The following is a 22,821-nucleotide window of genomic DNA, read 5'->3' as shown; positions in this document are numbered from 1 at the left end:
CATTTGGCTGGTTAAGCTTTCAGGCTTCTAACAGCACAGTTCAGCTGAGATTCATTCGGATATGAGGACTCAGAGGCTTCCAGTCTGAGGAAACAGGACCAGCTGAGGAATTGGCAAGGTGAGGTAGCCATGTTATACTTGCATTTCACTGGTAACTCCACCTTTCTTCTTCCCAGCATCCTCTGTGCCTGGAAATCCTGCCTAGCTATTGGCTGTCCAGCTCTTTATTAAACCAATCAGAGTGACATTTCTTTACACAGTGTAATCAAATATCTTACAACATCTTACATTGATTCAAATATTGCTTATCAAAGTCTGTTAGTGCAGATCAAAAATGTAAGGTTTTTTTTTCATTTTTTTTCGTACTTAGGTTTCCAATCCAAATCATTATTTTTTAACTGCTGGTTTCTATCAATATCAGAAGTTCATTGGATTGATATATTTATAAAATTTAAAATCAATATCATGAATTCTTTCCATTGATTTATAAGATTTTTTAAATTTATTTTGTTGTTGTTGTTTTGAGACAGGGTTTCTCTCTATAGCCGAGGATATCCTGGAACTCTCTCTGTAGATCAGCCTGGCCTCAAACTCAGAGATCCACCTGCCTCTGTCTCCTGAGTGCTGGGATTAAAGGTGTGTACCACCACCGCCTGACTGTTTATAAGATTTAAAACCTGTTGCTTGACTAGGGATGTAACTCTGTTGGTAGAGTGCTTGCCTAGCATGCGTAAGGCCCTGGGTTCCATCCTCATCACCATGTAAACCGGGTGCTGTGGTTCATGCTTGGAATTCTAGCACTTGGAAGATGGAGGCAGGAGGGTTAGGAGCTGAAGATCATTCTTGACCATATATCAGGTTTGAGGCCAGCCTGGGTTACAAAATAGCAGCCTATTGTTTGCTTTCCAAGTCCATTAAGCATAGGCCCAATGAATCTTACCCAAGCTCAGTTACAACAGCCACACAATAAAGGCATTTGTAACTTGTTAAGAGATTGGCCAAGTATACTTGACTAGTTGTCTGGTGCTTATTGAAATGAAGTTAAGGCAAAGTTATCTGTCTCATATATACTTAACCTGAAGTTTAGAGTCGGTAGATTTTTTTTTCTTTCCTTTTACTAGAGTTTCCCATTTTCTATGGAAGAATATTGTGAATTTCTGTGGAAGAAGAGAGTTGGAAAATTGGGGTAATTCCATTATTTCATTGACTTTCTCACAGATGTTGTGAAATGTATCATGTTGGAATAATTGTCAAGGGTGGAGAAAGCCTTTGAAGATACTTTGTGGTTGTGTTCATTGGCTTAAGACCCGACTCCTTTTCCTGGACATTTCTTGACACATCTGCAATTCACTTGGTAGGATCGCAGATGCTGCCCTTGGTGGTCTGAAGTGTCTCATTACAAGGAGCAGGAGCCGATACATCCTAAATCCATTTTCACGCTCGTGGCGTTGTTATTAATGCTGGGTTGCCATCACAATAGTAGCTTGTTCTGACGAAGGCTGATGCCATTGCTGAGCGCTTCGTTTGTGTTATACCCTGTACTGGGTGACCTTCATGAATTACCCATCTTTACCACAGCGCCCTGAAGTAAATGCTATGATGTCCATCTTAGAGGTAGGAACCATGCTTGGTTAAGCATGGTTAAGCAATTTGTCTACAGTTGTATAACCAGGGACTAGGAAGTCTGGAAAGATCGCCACTCCATTAATGACCTTTCCTGTCTTCAAAGGATGAGTTGGGGTAAAGTAGTATCGAGAAATCTCACCTTAGCTCTCAATCCCAACAGTGGAGTAGGATGACATCATCCCTTGAAGCTTGGCATGGCGAGAGAAGCCATCTGATGGTAGAAGAGGTAAAGTTGAAACAGGTTGACGCTGGTCCGACATCTTCTCCTCTTTGCCAGCACTGGGGGCAGGATGTGGGACTTCAGGTGTGCACTAGTGTGTACCAACGAAGAGGAGGCTGCTCGGGTCCATCTGGCTTCTGTAGTCCAGACCTCTGTACTCCGTGTGCTACTCTAGGTGTACCTGATGGCCTTCTGGGCTTGTGGGAGCGCTGGACATCTGGGCAGCAGTTTCCTGGAGACACCCTGTCCATATCCAGGAAACTGTGGGAATTGAGATCTGTTCTGGTCTTATCTCCCCCCTCCTCCCTCCCTCCTCTTCTCTGTGTGCTTGCGCATGTACGTGAATGTTTCCAATCACTCCCACTCTAGGTGACGGGGAACCTACAGTCTCCTCCCATGGACACTTGTCCCATGGACACCTGGTAGACCTCCGGGAGTCCCCCAGGGACTGTACTTAGTTGATTGCCCTCAGGCCCCTTTGGTCTGTGAACAGATTAAGTGCAGAGGTGGCAGTGGCAGCGGTGGCAATGCCTTTGAGTTTTAGGGTCTGTTTTACTGATGAAACAACTGAGCAAAAAGAGGGGCCTGTAAGCCCAAGAGTACTCAGCTAGCGCCGGAGAGCTGGCTTTCCACCTGGGACTGTCTGGTGTTAACATTGGTGTCACCGTCTGCAATGCCCTGACCTCTTTTATGCTTGCTTCTGGGGCACCTAGTAGTTGATGAGTGTGAGTGGGAAGAGTAGGTGCTCCTCATGAGCACGCCCGAGAGGAAGTAGAGCATTGCTTTCCCTCGGTCTGATGCAGTTTGTAAGGAACTCCGGGATAGTGGCAGGAATCCTCGGGTCGTTGATGCTTGGCTGTGGCCAGAAGGAAGGCTTTTGTTTTCAGGACCTCTGCCCTGCGTGTGTCCCCACGGGTCTGGATTTCCCAGTTTGTAGCGGAGTTTCACAATCTGTTTTCCCGAGCCGGTCCAGGAACACTTTCTGAACGTTCCCTGGTGCTGTTTAACTTTCACTTTCTGTGGCTCTTTTGGATGAATAGTCTCCCAGTGGGGCTGTCCTGTGTCTTGGGAGGAAGGGATGCGCCCTGTACACAGCTCCCAGCACCAGTGCTGGCTCTGTGTGGGCACTTCTGGGGTGCTGTGTGGACTGTGTGACCTTCTTTGTGTTTCCAGCTTTCCATCTAAATTGCGAGAAGCTTGAAGGGATAGGTAATCTGATTCTAGAGTTCCTTGCCATATTTTTTAAAGTATGGAACCTCTGTGAGAATGTGCTAAACACACACATTACACACATTAACACAGACAGCTCGTTACATAATTTCAAGGGATGCAGAGGACCTTAATCCTGTCTAAACCCCCATTACCCCATATCTAACAGATATGCTCTTTATTGGGTTTTATCTATCTTCATTGGGCTGCGTGTTTTATTTAGACTTGCTTCTCTGACAGAGCTGTTTGTTGAGGGTAGAAATATTTGTTTTGGCCCTCAGATTCAGAGATTTTGGTCCATAATTTTAGCCTGATAATTTTATTGATTAAATAGATTATATGGCATTGGGAACATGTGGCAGAGGCTACTTACATCTCTCTGTCTTCTCCAGGCTATGTAGCCCTGGCTATCCTGGAACTTGCTATGTAGACCAGGCTGGCCTCGAAATTATAGATACCCACCTGCCTCTGCCTCCACAGTGCAGGGACTAAAGGCGTGCATCACCAAACCCAGCCCAGTCCTAGATGATTCTTAATCTAGTCAAGTTGACAAAAAATAGCTGCACTATAGCATTTCACGAAAAAGAAAATTTTAAATACGAAAAGGCATTAAAATAGTCTTATATTAGAAACTGTAAAACTTACAAACTTTCTCTGTGAGTTCGAGGCCGGCCTGGGCTACCAAGTGAGTTCCAGGAAAAGGCGCAAAGCTACACGGAGAAACCCTGTCTCGAAAAACCAAAAAAAAAAAAAAAAAAAAAAAAAAAACAACAAAAAAAACTTACAAACTTCCCAGCCGGCTTTTGAAGTAAATGAGGAAGGTTTAGATTGGTGTTGATGCCAATGAAAAGGTTTTGACCACTCCATATGGGGTGGGGGTGGGTGGGTTCAGATTCTTCTTTCCTCCCTGCCTTATGAACTTTTACCCTATACCTTCATTTGTATTCAATTGTATTAAGTAAAGTGGGCAAGATCCCCTGCCTCCTGCCTGGAGGAATTGTTAGCGAAAGGGTGTATTTCAGGTGACATTTTTATATCAGCAGGAATGTTGGGTAATTATTTTTCAGTCTTATTTTAAATAAAGGCCATTGGGAAAGCACTTGAGGAGCTTCGCATCCCACAGAAAAACCTGAGGCCAGCCTTATCCTTCCCCATTGGGCTTGGAATTGCACATGGCAATTATCCCCGAAGTTCACATTTTTCCTCGAGTCTGCTGGTTCCCACACTCTTCATCATCTTTCTACTCTGCCCTCCCAGTTAACATGGACGTGTTGCTGCTAGTGTCTTTTCTTTTGTTTTCGGTGTTGAAGGTTGACCCCAGGTCTTTAAATATGCTGAGCTCACCCTAACCACTGGCTCACTCCTTCAGCCCTATATTTTATTCTTTATTGTTCCAATGCCTCCCACTGGAGGGGCCGCTTCCCAGAGGTAGGCTGCTTTTTCTCTGGGAGGAGGCTTCAGGGCCCCATAAATTTCATTCCTGGGCCAGGTGAGAGGTAGGCTACTTTAGGGTGAGAGGCAGAGGCCACTCCCTGTGGGATGCAGCGCGTTGGAAGACACATGGCGCCCATGCTCACTCTATAGGCTTTTCTCAAGTGGAACATACCTTTCAACAAACTAGCGTTCTGTTCATGACATTCTAGCCAGTTTCTGGTGCATTTGAATCAAGTCTTTGTTTCATGGATGTGTATTTTCAGAGGGAACTACGTGAGCAAAATCAAATATTTGATTTACAGCAGTTAGGATGGTCAATTGCCAAAGCTCCTGGCCCCCCACCCCTCCCATGTTCTCCTCCGGGTCCTCTTTCACCAGATAGCTGGTTGCTCAAGGACTCTGATGCGATTTTGTTTACTAGCTGGGTGGAAACAGTTGGGGGAAAAATGTAGTTAGAACAGAATACTTCTGTAACATTTTCTTGGCCACCCCCTTCCCTCCCCTTGTTGGCAGCTAGGCTATGCCTGCTCAAAACATTTTCTATGTTTTCCCTTCATGGTCTCTGCATTTCCCAATGTGAGCACTTCTAAGGTGTTTCCTTCCTTTCATTTTTAATAAGAACCTATGTCACACACACACACACACACACACACACACACACACACACACACCATGTGAGCAGACGTTGCTTTTGTTTCTTTGGTTTAAAAATGCAGTTATTTATTTCAGGGGAAAAAAAATCATGATTGTACAGCTTAGAAGCAGGCCGCTTGATCTCCATTTGGGGGAGCTGAAGCCATGATGCTGGGGCTGCTGGCCTCATGGGACTGAGGTTGGCAATTCTGCAAAGTCTCACGATAGCGGTACATCTCGGAGAGAGACATGAGCAATATTTAAATTGTTCTTTTCAACCTGTCCACAGAACAATGGGTACCCTGAACTTAGCACCTCCTGGATCCCACGTGAGCGGAACCTGAACCTGCAAGATACGAAGGAGGCTGTTACAAAGCAAATGGGTTCTGATCGGAGGTAGCTGGGCACTGATGTTTATGGCTTCTCCTAGAGCAACAGAACGGCCCTAGTCCCTCACATCTGTAAGCCATCGACAATAATTTTGTTAATCATCCTACAAAACAACACTTTTGAAACAAGCTCCCCATCTTTTTGTTAATGATGCAATAGAGTTAAGTTAATGTTAGCCATTCACAGACCTTGAGAGAATAAGGATGTAAGAGTTTGTTGTTGTTGTTTATTTGAGCTTCTTTCTTTCCTTAAGACCTTCTCAGATACATTTTAAGAAAACTACAAAAACGTAATTTTCTGAAGCACTTCTGGATCTAGGAGGGCTAGTGGAAGGTGAGGACTCTGGAACCATTTTTGTCGCTGTTGACAATTTCATATTTTATTGGTAAGCTACGTTACTTCTCTCGTCCTCTGTGTCCTCATCTGTAGAATGAAGTGACTGGACCCTGTGTTAGCCTAAGTTCCTGTTAGCTATCTGAACATGGCTTTTTATCATTGAGCTTATGACTGGCCTCACTGAAGGACTGTAGAACACCGGGCCATTATCCCATGAATTACATATTAAGTCTGGGGGAATTACATGAGCCCATTTACTGTAATTGGGTTCCAGTCCATTCTAAGTGAGCATCACAAGGTGATATTGCTTTATTCCTTATTGAGTTAGAGCTCACAAATTCCCTTGCTACCAGACATATGATCCCATCCTTTTGACGTTGGCAAACAGGCTGCTTTCATGAGGTTATGAACTCCATGAATTTCTGAGTTAATGTGTGAGGTAACGCCATCTTCTAAGTGAAAAACAAATACATTCACCCATTCCTTTAAAGAGAACATATTTTCCCCCCACTTAAATATTTCCATTACCAAATGTAAACATGCTTAAGAAGGTGGAAACATTTCCAAATTTATACCATATATTTTTGTTCTAGTATAGGGAAAAAGTTGCTATGAAACTCAAAACTACTCCTTAGGTAACCTAGTTACTTAAAAATTAACAAGGAATGTTTCCATTCCACACTTCTTTAAAATAAAACTGTAATTATGCAAACTGATACTGGTCTTGAGGGAAATATGCTTCAAAATACAAATGGGAGTTTATTATTTGATGGATATATTATAGATAACATAAAATGTGGAGAAAATATCAAATCAACGACATGAAGACATTAGAAAGGCCAGAACCAGGAAGTGAAAGGGATTCAAGCTTGTAGAGAAAGAGACCCCAAATGTCTGTGTATAAACTCTGTCCAAATTCTTTGCAGATCCCTGGGGCATTCTGAAGTTCCAAGTGAGAAATCACAGGTCAACAGCCGAAAGAGCTGATTAGATACACGACATAGTAACACTTCATAGTCGAAGTCCAGCCACGTGATTGCGTGGTCCAGCAGAACTATATCCTTCAAAAGGGTATGCAGAGACTCCACAGTATGATGTTCATGGCATCCCAACAGCAGAACAGCCATGAGAAGAAAAAGAAACCGATCCCTTGTCAAGAGATACACCAGTTTGTAGAAACAGCCCTAAGGTGAAGGGTATGCTGAAGTCAGCATGCAATGGCAGGCGTTATAAATAGGACCAAGGACTTAAATATGGTCTTTCTAAATCAGTAGGTGGAGAATTTTAACAGAAAAACAGAAAATATAAAAGAAAACACAGGGAAAAAAACAAGGGAGACATGAACTTTAGATTATTTAATATAGCAATCAAAGAGAAACGTTATTATAAAAGATTAAAGAGAAAAGTCAATCCCCCCATGCTGGGGGGATATATACTTTGTAATGATGTGTATGTAATTGTGGTCTCAGAAGCGAGAAGAGAAAGTGGCAGGGAAGCCTGGTGATGTGATGGCCAACAGCTGCCCAGACAAGGTGCAGAGTCTAATTTTACAGACCAAAGAATCTCAGCAAGTCCCAAGCAAGGCGAAAGGAAACCACAGTGAGATGATTCATCATAAATAGTCTCATCATAGGGTTTTCTTCTTAGATTCCAGTCATGACTATTGTTCCCTCTGGGTTTAGCTCATTTGATGACCACTGTAGTGACCATCAAGTGGAATGCCCTGGAATAATAATTTTGTTCTCATTATCTGCGTATTTCTGAAACGCATAATTTCAGACAACTAGAATACTATGCTTTATAAAAAGCATAGGAATCTTTAAAATTCATTAAAAAAAAAGATAGGGTCTCATTATTCCAGTCTTGATAGGCCTAGAACTCACTGCGTATGTAGACCAGGCTAGTCTTCAACTCACAGAGATCCTCTTGCCTCTGCCTCTGCTGTGCACCACCATGCCTACCATGTTTTTTTAATTAAAACATTTTTATTATGTGCACACGTGTGTGTGTCCTTGTACATGCATGTATTCTATGGTACATGTGCAGAGGAGGTCGGAGGACAACTTGTAGAAATTGGTTTTCTCCTTCCACTTTGAGGGTCCTGGGGGCTCAAACTCCTGTTGTCAGGCTTGGCAACCGATGGCTACACCTGCTGAGCCATCTTGCTGGTCCCAGTTTGATTTGTTTCTAGCTCACCTGATTCCATTTGAAGTCACAAACATTTGATCTTAATAATATGTTAATTTTTTTCCCTCTCCAGTTGAGGTAAGCTCTCAGCTACTGGCTCACACCCCCAGCATTTTCCTACTTTCTCTTTATAACAGGCTCCACTTGCTTGAGGGGATATGGTACAAGATTCCTAGTTGGTGCCTAAGTAGTGTATAGTATTGAACCTTATGTATATTAGTTTTTCCTATAGGTACGTTCCTATGACAAAATTTACTTTATAAATTAAGCACAGTAAGAGGATAGAATAATTATATTAGCTATTTTGTTGTGGCAAAAGTACTTGACCAAAGCAACTGAAGGAAGGAAGGAGGGGTTGATTTCGGCTTATGGTTTGAAGGGATACAGTTTGAATGATTGTCAGCAAAGGTTAACCATCATAGAAGTTACCTCAACACGCTGTAACAGACACCTTTAGAGCTCTTAAGTTGTTTATGAATTTTTTGAATATAACCTTTTTAGGCCACATTTGACAACATGTAACTGAAGGTGAGGAAGTAAAATGTGTGTGTGTGTGTGTGTGTACAAACCACACTGGGGCTTAAATTGGAAGCATAGTGGTTGCTGCACAAAGATCTGATGCAGGGGGATTTCCTTGATTACATCCTGCTTCCCAAAAAGTTTTGTACTCAGCTAATTCTAGACATTATTTCAATGTGCCTCCCCTCCCCAACCCCTGCCACACACATGAACTCTTCCCAGATACACTAATGTTAGGAAAAGTGTGGCCTGGTCTTGCAGGTCCTGTTTAGCAGTGGGTATTTTCTGTGAGCTGGATGAAACCCTGCAAGAGAATTGGAACAGATGTTTGAATTTGGTTCAATGCTTTCAATATTTATTACCTAGGTGGCCTACTTTAACAGCAATTGTAATAGAAAAAAACAAGGGCATTTGGGGAAAAGAGACTTTATTGCATTCATCTTAAAAATATTGGAAGAATTTCCCCCCTTTCTTCTTTCGTTCATTTTATTTAGCCTGAACTTAGGAAAATGAAGGCAGAGGGGTTCTTGTCTTATTCTGAGAAGATAGTTACATGTATCTATTCCCCTAAGATGTGTTCTCTTAGGGTGACTGGAAAATGGCTTTAAAGTTCTTGATGTACTGGGGAACTCTGGCAGTCTTGTCAAAGCCCCCCACTTTAGAAGTGAAGATGTGACATGCAGACTTAGAAAGATTTGGTGGTGTGGAGCCAGGCTGTCACACCTAGGAGCAGAGGCAGACATTGCCATTGAGTTTCACAGATCCCACTTAGGTCTCTTTGACCTGCCTCCATCTTGACCTGTGCACTGATTGAGGGATTGGAAGTGGGTGTTTTGTAGGTGAACTCAGGTATTCACACTTGACTCTTTGGGTGTCTGTACCAGCAAGGCTCCATGTAGGGAGATGCAGCTAGGAAGAGGAACATTGTTTTGAAGAGCGCCTTTCTCCTGTGTGTTCTTGTTCTTCCAGTTTACAGGGAGGGAGAGGGAAGGTAGAGAGTTGGCCTCCGAAATACCAGTGTGTGTGCGCGGGTCTTCCTGCTCTCCTGGACAGAGCAATGTAGTAGTGGCTGCACATTTCTGTGGGAGCAATAGCCACAGCGGTGAGGCTGGGGAAGAGCAGATATGGAGCTGGGAAGGCTTCCCAGGCAGGTGCAGTGGTAGGTTCTCTCTGTCACGCAGGATGTGAGGTAGGCGTCACTAAGAATATAAAACGTCACAGAGCCGTTAGAGATAAAAGTCTCACCATGTAGTTCTAGGAAAGGTTACAAATTAAAAAAAAATTAATGCTTTAGGGTGAGGGTTAGAAGAGATTGAAGGTATAGAGCTGGCTCTGGCTTGAGAATCGGTATAAACAGTGGAAAGAGAACACTTACGTATTTGGAATTGGCTGATAAACAAGCCTCATACTCTGTCTCCCAGATGTACCGAAGGATGGGGGCAGAGAAGTAAGAGGTCTGCCTCCTGTGAAGTATCCACTTCAGATCAGCCACACAACTCAAGATGGTGGGATAAGCAATGTCTTAGTCACTGCTCTATAGCTGTGAGGAGACACTGTGACCAAGGCGACTCATAAAAGAAAGCATTTAATTTAATTGGGGGCTTGCTTACTGTTTCAGAGGGTCAGTCCAGTGTCATTATTATAGCAAGGTGGCATGCAGGTAGACATGGTGCTGGAACAGTAGATGAGGTCTGTCATGGGCTTTTGAAACCTCAAAGTCCACCCATAGTGACACACTTCCTCCAACCAGGCCATACCTAGTCCAATGAGGCCACACCTCCAAATCCTTCTAATCCTATGAGAGAGTACCATTCCCTAGTAACTAAGCATTTAAATATATGAGCATTTGAGGGCTAAACCACGGCAGCATGTCTTAAGGAGGAACTGGGAAATTCAAAGCTGACTCCTGTTCTTTTAAAACTGTTTCTAATTGACATAAAATTCCTATGATTTTAACCTGTAATCTGTCCCTGGAATTGCCTGTAAATAGGATGCTGACTAAAGACCCAGTTAGGTTCAGACTTGTGTTTCGGCTGGACCACTTCCTAAGTGGCGTGAATTCTTCTGTTAAGAGCACACAGTGTCTAGTCTATGTTACTGTGATGTGAGTGGTACAGATAATGGCGCCCTGGATCTCTTTAGGGGGCAAATGATGCTTTGGTGGTTATATTGCCATTGCTGCCATCTACTTACCTTCTATACCAAGCTTCTCTTCTCCTCCTCACTCCTTCATCCTCCCTCCCTCCCTCCCTCCCACCCACTTCTTCCCCTCCCTCCTGATCCTCCACCTCATGATCACCTTCCTATAGCTTGATTTTTCTTGCAATTGGAAGCTTTCCTTCTTTGACTGTTGGTTAATAGTTACATTTTATAGAGGGGCTCATTCGTAGGGCTCCTCAAGGAAGCTGATAGAGTGCGTGTATACAGACAGTTCCTGACGTGAAATGGTTGCCCTTGTGATTTTTGTTTTTTTATGTTTTGATGTCATGAAAGCAATACACTGTACATGAAAGCAGAAGCTGTACATTTGGATTTTGATCTCCTGAGCGATGGACACCCAGCAGGATCCTCCTAGTGAGCCCTAGTCCACAGACAGCCTGTGATCTGGAAGGGAATCCCAACAGTGGACATTTGGTAGTGGGCTGTGTTGCTCCTCTAGGATGCTCATTGTTTAGGCAAATGGAGTGCAACTCAACTAATGACAATTTGAGCATAAGGAGAGTGTTGGGCAGTAATTCCACTGTAATGAGCAAGTATTTGTATTAAAATTGACTTTTTTTTTTTTAAAACCAGGCATTGGCTGGTGACTCCAGTGGCTAGTAAGTCCATATATGGAGTGTGGGTTGACCTGGTGACCCAGCGGGAATGGAAATTTCAGTCATATGATCAGCAAGTGGGGACCCAAAGCTACAGATTGCACAGAGAAAGCCCAATGGCAATTTGCTGCATTCTCTCTTGTTCGGGGAGGTCATGGGTTGGTTTGTTCTTTCCTAACCATGTGGGCCTTCATCCCTTTGGGTGAGCCCCGCCACATGTATGAAGGGTGCTCTTATTCAGAACACACCAATTTCAATGATACCGTTATTCTCAAACCCTCTTTGAGTTGACACACAAAATCCACCATCACAGAAGGGCAGAGAATAAGTGAGTCTTTCCTTTCATTTGCCAATTTAAATATAATTCACAACTGTTTGTAATTCCAGTTCCAGGGAACCTGATACCCATGGCAAAACACCAATGCACATAAAATAAAAAAAAAAAAATTAAAAAACCTTCCAGAGTTACTATTTTTTTCAAATGAATGGATAGATGTAAACGTGTTAGGAAAAAAAGAAACCTATTGTATTCTTTTTATGCTTATGGTTTTCCATTTTGAACTCATAGTCTGTCTTTTAATTGGCTCATTAGACCTTTGATCCTAGTGGTCGCCAACACTATCACTTCTCTTACATTCATGATTTTGCTGTCAGTCCAGTTAGAGATTGCCTCTGGTTCCATTAGTTTTTCTGAATTGTTTTTGTCTTTTATTTCATTGTTTTCTGCTTTCTTGTTATTTTTTTCTTTTGCTGGATTTGGGTTTTGCTTCCACTTTCTATAGTTACACGGCAGCAGACAGACACCAGTAGGTGAGACCTTTCTTCTTTCCCTAAGTAGGTAGTCAGCACTGTGAATTTATATTTTGATAATTGATTTGGTAGCATTCCATGGTCTTAACATACTGTTTTTCCATTTTAACTCAGTTAATAATTCCCACAGTGATTCGTTTACCTCCTGTGGTTCATTGTTGTCTTAGTCAGAGCTACTATTGCTGTGCTGAAACACCATCGCCAAAAGCAAGTTGGGGAGGAAAGGGTTTATTTGCTTACACTTTCACATCTTAGTCCATTGTTGAAGGGAGTCAGGACAGGAACTCAAACAGGGCAGGAACCTGGAGGCAGGAGCTGATGCAGAGGCCATGGAGGGGTGCTGCTTACTGGCTAGCTTCTCATGGCTTGCTCAGTTTGCTTTCTTATAGAACCCAGGACCACCAGCCCACAAATGGCATCACCCACAGTGGGCTGGGTCCTCCCCCATTAATCACCAATTAAGAAGGTGCCCTATAGCTGGATCTTATTGAGGCATTTTCTTTCAGCTTCGATGAGTCCCACTTGTGTCAAGTTGACATAAAACTACACAGCACAGCTGTATATACTATGATACTTAGTGTCCAATTATTTGGGTATTTCACAAAAGCTTTTTACTATCTTTTTCTGGATTATTCCATGATAGCCAGAACAAGATATTTTGTGTGACTCAAATCTTTTAAAATTTATTAAAACGTATGATATGTCTTAGAGTATTGTCTGTCTTGGTCAATATGCTGTGTATATGCTGGCAAAAGAAGTATATTCCTCTCTAAATTAGTACAGTGTTGTGTAAGTGTTGACGCGGGGAAGCTGGTGGATGCTGCTGCTGGAGTCGTCTTTACCCTTCTGGATTGTCTACGGGCTCATATCTGTTAGAATTGCAGCTTTTAGACATTTTTAAAAAAATGGCATTTCTGACTTGTCTTTTGATGTCCTGTCCTTCAGTGCCCAACAGGCTTGGTTGCTGTGTTGTCTTGATGAATTAACCTTTTACCTTATGGGTCAAGCCTATTGGTCCTTGGTAAGAATCTCAGCTCTGTAATCATCTCCTCTGTGATGAGCGCGGACACTCCATCTCTTGTACTTCCATGACATGTCACACCCTTTCTCACCCTTTCCTGGTCACCCAGCTTGTCTCAGTGTTTTTGGTGGCTATTTTGCAGGCAGGATATGGTTTGGTCTTGCTTTCTGTCTTTGCCTGGCAGGTCTGACTTTTCACAGGCTTGTTCAGCCCATTTGTAGTTTTCAAGCACTTACAGAAAAGGAAGCAATACAACGTGATGTCCGCACAATCTGCTACTGGGTTATAGTGCCTGTATTCTTTCAAAAATTACATATTTACTTATTATGAGTGTGTGTGTGTGTGTGTGTGTGTGTGTGTGTGTGTGTGTGTGTGTGTTGGTGTGTTTGCATGTGCCATGGAGTGTGTGTGGAGGTCAGAGAACATCTTGCAGGAATTGGTTCTTTCCTTCAACCATATGGGGTATCGAACTCAGGTGGTCAGGTCTGGTGCCAAGTACCTTTACCCACTGAACCATTTAACCTGTCTCCACCTGCTTCTTAAAGTGTCCTCTCCATAGCTTAAACAACAACCACCACCAAACACAGGTATGGTGGTGCACATCTTTAATTCTAGCACTCAGGAGGCAGAGGCAGGGTTTTTGTTTGTTTGTTTGTTTTTCCTTTTATTTTCTAATTGTCTCTTATCTCAGGTGAAGTCCCTCTTAAGAATTTTTGCTGGATGCTTCCTGTGTTTATGTTGTTGGTGTGGTCACCAGCCTTCTGCTTTCTCTGTGTTTCTTTGGTCCATTTTACTTGCACACTGATTTTGTTTTTTGGGTTTTGTTTTGTTTTTGTTTTTTGGTTTGTTTTTCTGGAATACTTCACTTCTTGCTTGTTGTGTTACAATCAGCATGTTTCATCCTGTCCTGTAGTCTCCTCAGCAGCCTCTCTGGCCTCTGATATATTTGGGTCCAATAGGTGATCCTGTCTCACTTTCCATGTGTTTATGTGTCAAGCCAGGTGGCATCTTCCCGGTGGTTTGTGTTGCCTCTGATGTTCCTGTGAGTACTCCCGGGAAAGCACGTCCTTAAAGCCATTGCTGACATCTTCTCTTTGCTTTAATGTCTTCGCTTCTCCTGGAGTGGCCGTCACCCACACTCGTCAGAAACTTGAAGGCAGCAGGACCTCCATGATGACTTGAATTCTATAGCCAGACTTGAGCTGACTCCTCATCACTTATCCCTCTTCTGCCTTTTTTCATGGCTAGTTACAAACTCCGGGAAGCTCACCATAGGCGAAAGGGTCAGATGGTGTCAGACAGACCTTCTGTGGGAAACATTTTATGGCTGGCTGGGGGTTCCCTTGTGTGAGGTCCAGGGCCCTTGTCTGAAGTGGAAAGTGCCGCGTCTTTTGCCAGATCCTCCCACCCTCTCACAGGTCAAAGAATGGATTTAGTTAGAAATATGGAAAAGCTTAGTTAATCCATGCACCAAAAATTGCCACTAGGAAGGCAGCAGTGTAAACAGTGTGTGACTAATCCTTTCTTCTGAGAAGAGTGGTTCTGGGCAATTGTTTGCCCCATGTTTACAGAGACACAGGGGTTTCCATAGATGCAGATCTCTGAGCAGCCGGCCATAACCCGCCCCCCCCCGCCCCCCCCACCCCGCCCTGTCTCCTTCTCCCTTCTTCTCCTCTTCTTTCCTACTGGAATACCCCTCGTTCCTTCTGACCTCCTTCTGGTACTTCTGGTATACTGTCTGTGTGGCCAGTGACCTGCTATCAAACTCAATGGCCTTTCCTAATTCTGTGTATCCCGCTGCTCTGCAGCAATTTGTAAATAATTTTTTCTCCCTTCCTTTTTGGAATCCTTTCCTGTTCATCATTTCTAGACCTATAATGTTTGGCCTTTTAATCTCTTCTAATTCCCTATCTATTCTATGTTCTATCTATCTATCTATCTATCTATCTATCTATCTATCTATCTATCTATCATATATCTCTATCTCTCATCTATCTACCTTTCTCTCATATATCTATCATCATCTCTCTCATCTATCTATCTATCTATCTATCTATCTATCTATCTATCTATCTATCTATCTATCTACCCACCTACCTACCTACCTTAATGAGTTGATTTATTCTGAGTTCCATGGACAATGATTCTTAAGTTCACTACAAAACGAAGAGGCTGGGGATGTGGCTCAGTTGATAGAGTGCTTGTATAGCATACATGATGAGGCCTTGGGTTAGAATCTCCACACCTGACCCATGGAAGGCATATCTTCTCCCACCTTTCTGTGATGGTCAGTATTTTTCACTGTACCTTGACTATCTTACAAATCTGTTTTAATGCCTCTTAATGTTTATTGGTGGGTAATCCAAACTATGATAGCTGGGTGGGACAGGTGCTAATGACTGCAATGGAAGGTGGATCCGAGACCCCTGAGGGTTCCAGCAATGCCCAACGCCAGTTTTTTTTTTTTTTTTTATGTACAGGATTAAGGAATTATCTTGTGGTGTGGATAAAATAGGGAGATCCTCCAGCGGACAAACAATGGGGGCCTTCAGAGTATTAAATATTTGAACCTACCAGGGTGGCTGTGTTTTAGGATCTGTAATTTTCCCTTTACCTGTAGTTGTGAGGAAGGATGAAGAAAAGGAGATGCCCTCCCCCCCTTTATTTTGAACCAGAAGCCCTATGGTCTTGATTTTGTAATTTTTCCTTTCAAAAATTTGCACTTTCTCCCCTGAAATTTACAGTGACAATGATGTGACCAGCCTGCTCTTCCCTTTTCCCAGCTAAGCCTCCCCCGATCCTGGAAACAGGGAAAGAAGAAATCTGAATAATTAAAAACAAATTAAATTTTTGTTTTTCTGAAGTAGTTGGATGGAGGAACGTCAAAGGCTGTCGTCAAGTTCTAGACTTGACCTGGCTTGTCTTCTCTTTGATTCTCACCTGTTGCACGGAGAGGAAGGAGCCCTGTCCACATGCACCTGCAGCTACTTCTGGCCGCCATTGCTTTTCTGGTTCCGAGGCAAGAGTCATTCCCCTGGAAGTCAGCCCCCTTCCCCCTGCCCCCAGGCTTACCTTTCTGGAGATGCCCAGGACAGGAGTGACCAGTGGCTCCCTAGGTCTCCTGGAATTCTGGGTCCTGCTGTTCCAGGACAGGAGTGATCAGTGGCTCCCTAGGTCTCCTGATATTCTGGGTCCTACTGTTCCATACAGGAGCTCATCTATGTCTTTGTGCAGGGTGACAGAATGGCTTAGAGAGAAAGAGATCGCTTCCAAGTTGGGGAGGAGGCTGGCAGAATAGACTTGTGACCACCAGATTTGCCCAGCTGTTTCCAACCCCCGAGCATACTTCAAGTTCAAAACAACACTTACATCATCAAAATAGAAGTGTTTACAGCGCTAATCCTCCTTCGGCTTTGGCTAATACAGTCATTAGTCTGGTGACAAAGGGAGTGTGCTCTGTGTGATACACATCTGGGAAGATCCAGATACAAGTGTAGGCGTTTCAAGACCACAGGGTTGGAAGGGGTGAGTGACAAGGTGCCAGCACCCTGACTTCAGCCACTTCTGGTCCATAATCTCTCAGGAATGCTCTTGTTCTACTCCGCGACTCCTTCCTTAGCCCCAACCAGAATGAAGTTGAGTGAACATATGTGAGATTCTTTGACTGTTTTTGATGAAGACCCTAATGGTGGAGCTTTGGTGACATGACGATTTGTCTTTTGTGCTGAATGTTATTTCTCCTACTGTTTGGGTAAGTCCCTTTAGGGACCCATCTTTGGAGTCAGACCACACTGGCGAGCAGGTACCCCTTCAAAGGCGGTTTGCTGTTAGTGGTAGTGTGCAGCGGTTGAATAATGCTCGAAAATGAGTGTAGGTGATGGGGAGATGGTTCAAGCAGGAGAGTTCTTGCCTTGTGAGTGTAAGGACTCGTGTCTGATCCTCAGCAGTGATGTACAGAGCCCAATGTGGCAGCCCAGGCCAGTAATCTCAGCACTTGGAAGGTAGAGACAGGAGGATCCTGGGTGTCGACTAGCCAGCCTAGCTAAACTGGTGAGGTCCAGGTTCAGTTAGGTGGAGATAGATTGAAGAAGACACTGGCTGCCTACCTTTGGTGTGCGCACACACACACACACACACACACACACACACACACACACACACACGGAAACAAACATACATTGCACGCTAAAGAAATATAAATAAATACAAATAAAACGAGTCAGTATCTTTTTTTTCTATTTTTTGTTATTGGTCTTTGTGCATGATTCATTATTCTTGTTATTTGTAGGATCTGGTAGTTATAAAACACTTAACCTGAGTTATCTTATATAATTTATATAGCTATATTTATATAATCATGAGATGCAGCATAAAATTAAATATTTACCTGAGGAATTTTAATAATATATATATATAGATATTTCAGAAGGAATCATGCCTGTATATATGTATGTATGTATGTATGTATGTATGTATGTATGTATGTATGTATATTGAATTAGCGTCTCACCATATAGCCCAGGTTTCCCTTAAACTCCAGATGCCTCCATCTCTGCTTCCCAATGCTGGTATTAATGTATGACCACCATGCCCAGCTGATTTTATTCTTTTTTTTCTGCTTTAGTGTGTTCAGATTTTTGTACACAGAAATCTTTTCTCTTGGCCTTGTGTGGTAGAGCTTCTCTGCTACAGAATGGGAAACTGAGGCTCCAAGAGCCAGATGAGCTAACCCACTAGAATTAGGCAATATGGAAAGTCCCCACTGTCCCACAGTGGCTCCCATGACTTACAGATGGTTTCTTGCACTGTCCTCCTGGGTTTGTTGAGTTCTTCTTATTTATTTGTATGTATACCTATTTATTTTTACGTGTACCTACTCACGTTGACGTCTTTGCCCTTTTCTGAGAAATGGATGCCCCACGTTTTGCATGAAGCCCAAAGTCTGAAGTCTTGATAAAAACCCACCTGCAATCACCCATTCTTCACTACGCATTTTGACTAAACAGATGAGTCCTTTTCGCACTGGATGGTGCCACCGTCCTTATGTGCCACGAATGGCAGCCCGGATAAGCCTTGTGAGACAGGGGTGTTCCTTCCAATGTTTAATTCTTGTTCTCTCCTTAGTTGGCTTTTAAAATCCCATGCTTATTTTCTTACCCTCTCTTTGTTTCTTCCCAGAGTGGCACCCTTGTCTTCCCAGAATGTGATGATTCACCACGGCCAGACCCAGGAGTACATGCTCAAGCCCAAGTATTTCCCAGCCTCGAAGGTGGTCTCTGGAGAACAGTCCACAGAAGGGGCTTTCTCTTTAAGATACGGGCAGGATCAAGGCACCGCACCCTTTCAGGGTGAGTATCTGCTCAGCCAGCCATTTTCCTGTTAGAGACTCAGAGTTTGGAAACATTTTCTTTGGTTTAGATGGCTGTAATGTGTCACAGTAGATAAAATTCAAGAGTCATTAAAACACCTACTTCAGTTCCTAAAACAACCAGACAGCAGATTTTTTAGCATGGTTTCCTTATTCAGAGGAAAGACATTTTTCTGGGACCTTGGAAATAAATCTGGAGTGACTTGCCTGAGATTCTGTTTCTGCAGGATTTCTTCTTTTAGGAGACGTGTTCCCTCTAATTTTAGGTACAGCTGCATGTCTGACATGTTTGTATTGATAAAATGTTTTCTTTAGTGAAGCGGCCAAGATCCATCCCCTGTGAACGGCCGATTTGTCTTGCACGACTCTCTGAGGTTCACCCATGGTAGCTATTTTTATGCTGAAAGGTCCACCTAGTCTTCAGTCTACCTCGCAGATGGCCGGGGAAGACTTGCCGGGATTTGTAAAGGACTATTGTATCTGGGGCCAGCTTGGTTGGTATCTCCCTGTGCGGAGCTCAAGGACACAGACGCTGGCTGGAAGGGTAGGGAATGTGATGATTTGTGGTTTAGGTACTACAGAGTGTCTGCTGGCAGCCTCTGCGGAGAATGCGCTGGAGCGAGACTCAGACCATTCAGAGGCGAGAGCTAGACTTCACTCTCTCATGCCAGCAGCTTCCTGCTTTAGTCCATGTTGACTGATTGCCTTCACCGTAACTGACCAGAGAGTGTGCCAGGTGTGAGGTGGAGAAGGACTCTGTGTTACTAGCAGGAATAGTGCAAATAGCCCAGGGAGAGTTTTGCTACTGTTTGACGCTTTAGAAGTTGGAATCTGCTGTGGATTTGATGCTCTAGGGCTGCCCCCACCTCCCACTGTCTATTATGACCCTCTGGTGATTGACACTTTTTAAAAAAATTTATATATTTTTTACCTGACGACTCCATCTTCATGTACACCTGCATGCCAGAAGAGGGCATCAGATCCCATTATAGACGGTTGTGAGCCACCATGTGGTTGCTGGGAATTGAACTTAGGCCCTCTAGATGCTGAGCCATCTTACCAGCCCCAACACTTACTTTTTTACAATAGAAAATTCAATGGCAGATTTGTTTGTTTACAATTCATCTTTTGAGAAAGTTCTCTTCCGGGGCTGGTAGCTGGGCTCCAGAGTGGTAATTTGATGTGGCTTATTGGGAGGATGAGAAAAGTAAATCAGGACCTTAGGGAAGGGTATAGAAACCACTAGAATCATCTCCTTGTCAGGCAAGACAGTTTCTTGTTAGTCACAAAAGAACCGCTGTAACCACCATGTCCCTTAACACCCTTTGAGTTCTTCAGGGGGGTGTTCCTTCTTTGGAAATCTCCCCTACAAGCATGCAGTGTCTTTCTATTTCTGATTTTAAAAGTGAACAAAAGGAGATACTTATTATGTCTTGGGATCTCATATAGATAAACACCCTTTGAAAGCTCTCTAAAGTTTAGAAGTGATAAGAAGGGAGTTTTTGAAAACTTATGATCATATTGATAGAGAAAGGAAATTCTCAGCTAGATGGAAAAGTCGGGAAAAGAGGGCTTGATGGTCACTGGAAAGAAAATGAGATATGATGTTCTTGGTTGGTTACTGTTGACTTGTTATTCAGATGTATTTCTCTCTCTCTCTCTCTCTCTCTACACACACACACACACACACACACACACACACACACACACACCCTGTCTACCTACTATCTCTGTCTCTGTGAGAGTTTAAAAACTCTAAGACCTTGCCGAGCTGTCTTCTGGGAAATGAAGTATTTTCTGTGTACTAGGGAGCTAGTGAAGGCTATAGTGAAGTAGAAGCTCATGCCCTCAATAATGTGCACTCTTCTCAAACCCTCCGAAAGACAGAACTGGATCAAAAAAAAAAAAAAAGGCTTAGGAAGGACTGAAACATTAGTCACATCTGCAAGTCAGGAAGGGAAATGTGGCTATTTTTACTGCTGGTAGCACTATATTGAGACTGGAGGTCGAGCTGGAAAGCTATGAAAACAAGCCATTTTGCAGGGCCATGAAGGATACTGAAATAGGAACACCGAGTGAAAAGGATAGAAAGAAGACTGACGTGGGGAAAGGAACAGTAGGGGGCGGGACCTCAAAGTGTCTGTTTCCTTACACTCCCACTCTGGATCTGAAAGTATCTGTCTCCTCACACCCCTATTCTGGACCTGAAAGTGTCTGTCTCCTCACACCCCCACTCTGGACCTGAAAGTATCTGTGTCCTCACACCCTCACTCTGGACCTGAAAGTGTCTCCTCATACCCCTACTCTGGACCTGAAAGTATCTGTGTCCTCACATCCCCACTCTGTGTCAGGTCAGAGGAGAGTGAGAACCTAGTGTGGGACTGAAAGGATGGGAAGGGAGCAGGGGACATCCAGGAAAAGTCGGAGCCTTCAATACCCTCATCCTCCTCTTCATAGAAGACTTCAAATCCAAACAGATTAACTCCAGGGCGTGCTGTGGGCTGGAGGGTGAGAGAGAAGCAGGCGATTCTGGCTTGAGAGGGACAGGAGAGATGAGGTCACTAGGACATGCTGTGCCTTGGGATGAACTAGCAGGATTGGCATGTGCCTTCCCAAGAGTACTGCCATGACTTTGGGGGACGCCACTAGGATTGATGGACACATTTAGGTTGGTAAAAGCTCATGTTGCCTTCTCCATTGAAAAGAGGGGTTGTGGTGGGTGAGGAAGGCACTAGAAAACGTGCATCATAGAAGCAGAAGGCAGATTGCTAGGCAAGGAAGGACCCAAGGGAGGGAAGGTGTGGGGAGCCGCATCACTTGTTTGAAAAATCTATACGGAAACCTAAGACATTGATTAAAATAGACAGATACATACATAGACACATAGATAGGTTAGCAGATTGACAGATACAGCTAGGTACACACACACACACACACACACACACACACACACACACACACACACCAAGGTATATAGATATGGCTGGAAAAGGAAGTGAGCTATTGTAATTCGTTACAGTTGATTGGGTCAAAATTGGTATCTTGCAAACAGCATTAATAGAGAGTGTAGAGTCCTGTTTTCTGTAGCTTGGTAAGCTCATCTGAGGGAGAGACAGCAGTACTGTGAGGCCCAGAGGACAGATACTTGGTCAAATACACTGGTCAGAATAAGGAGGTAGATAGAGATGGTAATGGTTAGTCTAGTGGACTCAGTACAGCCAACTAACTATGACTGCATCAAGTGTAGCACTCTTCAGCTGAAACAGACCGGATGGGAGGCCAACCAGTAAGCTGCTGGCGAGGTGATCTCTGGGGAGGAAGCAGTGTTCTGCTGGGGTTTCCCAGAATTTCAGTGGCATAGCTCACCATCTTTGTCTGCTGTATAGACAACACTTCTCAGTTTTTGATTCAATATGTTTATCAGCCTTCCCAGTCACTGGGCAATGTAACGCCCTACAGTGGTTATTCTGTGGCAACCAATAAAAGGTACCTTGAGTGATAAGTTGGATCTCGACCATATGCATTGGCTCAGAATTGAATTTGCGTGAGTTGTCACCTAAAGTACAGGCTGACACATTTGTGCTTAAGCTCAGTAAATATTTTAGGTTTAGTGTCCAAGAAAAAAAAATTGAGGTTGTTAGATAAATATTTTGGTACCTATTTAAAATGAGACCTTTAAGAAAATGTCACAGAGTGTAGAATACTGGGTAAATTGTTGGAGGCTAATGGGCTATTGTTTGCCAGCACTGGTCTAGAGATTCTCCACCCCCCATGCCGTGTGTGTGTGTGTGTGTGTGTGTGTGTGTGTGTGTGTGTGTGTGTGGTGTTTTGTATGTATATGCATATATGTGTGATGGCTCACTCACATATGTATGTACACGTAGGGGGTCACACATTACATTGGGTGTTTTTCCCTATTGTTCTCTACCTTATATTTTGAAATAGGGTCAGTGTCTCGCCGAAGCTGGAGTTCATAGGTTCAGCGAGGCTGGCTGGTCATCTAGCCTCTGGGATGTGCCTCTCTCCACCTCCCAGTGCTGGGGTTACAGTTGTACCCCACTGTGCCCAACTTTGATGTAGATGCTGGCAATCCAAACTCAGGTCCTCATGCTTAGGAGGTAAGCACCTGACCCACTGAGCACCCCCCCTCCACCCTCCACCCCCAGTCTGAAGCTCAGTTTCTTCATCTACTAAACACTCTTAGATTTTGGATCTGATCAACTGCTAACTGGGAACAGGACAGTTACACCAA

General features: G+C 43.6%; 1 protein-coding gene across 2 annotated transcripts in view; it reads left to right on the top strand.

Moving 5' to 3' along the window:
* Positions 1 to 22,821, top strand: part of Ltbp1 (latent transforming growth factor beta binding protein 1) — a 392,973-nt gene that overhangs the window by 128,300 nt on the left and 241,852 nt on the right. For both annotated transcript variants that reach the window (XM_059248705.1, XM_059248704.1), the window contains exon 4: positions 18,380 to 18,549. In XM_059248705.1, coding sequence (XP_059104688.1) covers positions 18,380 to 18,549 — 170 coding nt within the window. The remainder of the gene's footprint in view (positions 1 to 18,379; positions 18,550 to 22,821) is intronic.

This window comes from Peromyscus eremicus, chromosome 22, assembly GCF_949786415.1.
Source record: "Peromyscus eremicus chromosome 22, PerEre_H2_v1, whole genome shotgun sequence".
Lineage (NCBI taxonomy): Eukaryota > Metazoa > Chordata > Mammalia > Rodentia > Cricetidae > Peromyscus > Peromyscus eremicus.
The sequence above is the reverse complement of the archived record's forward strand: the minus strand, read 5'-3'. Positions and strand labels throughout refer to the sequence as shown.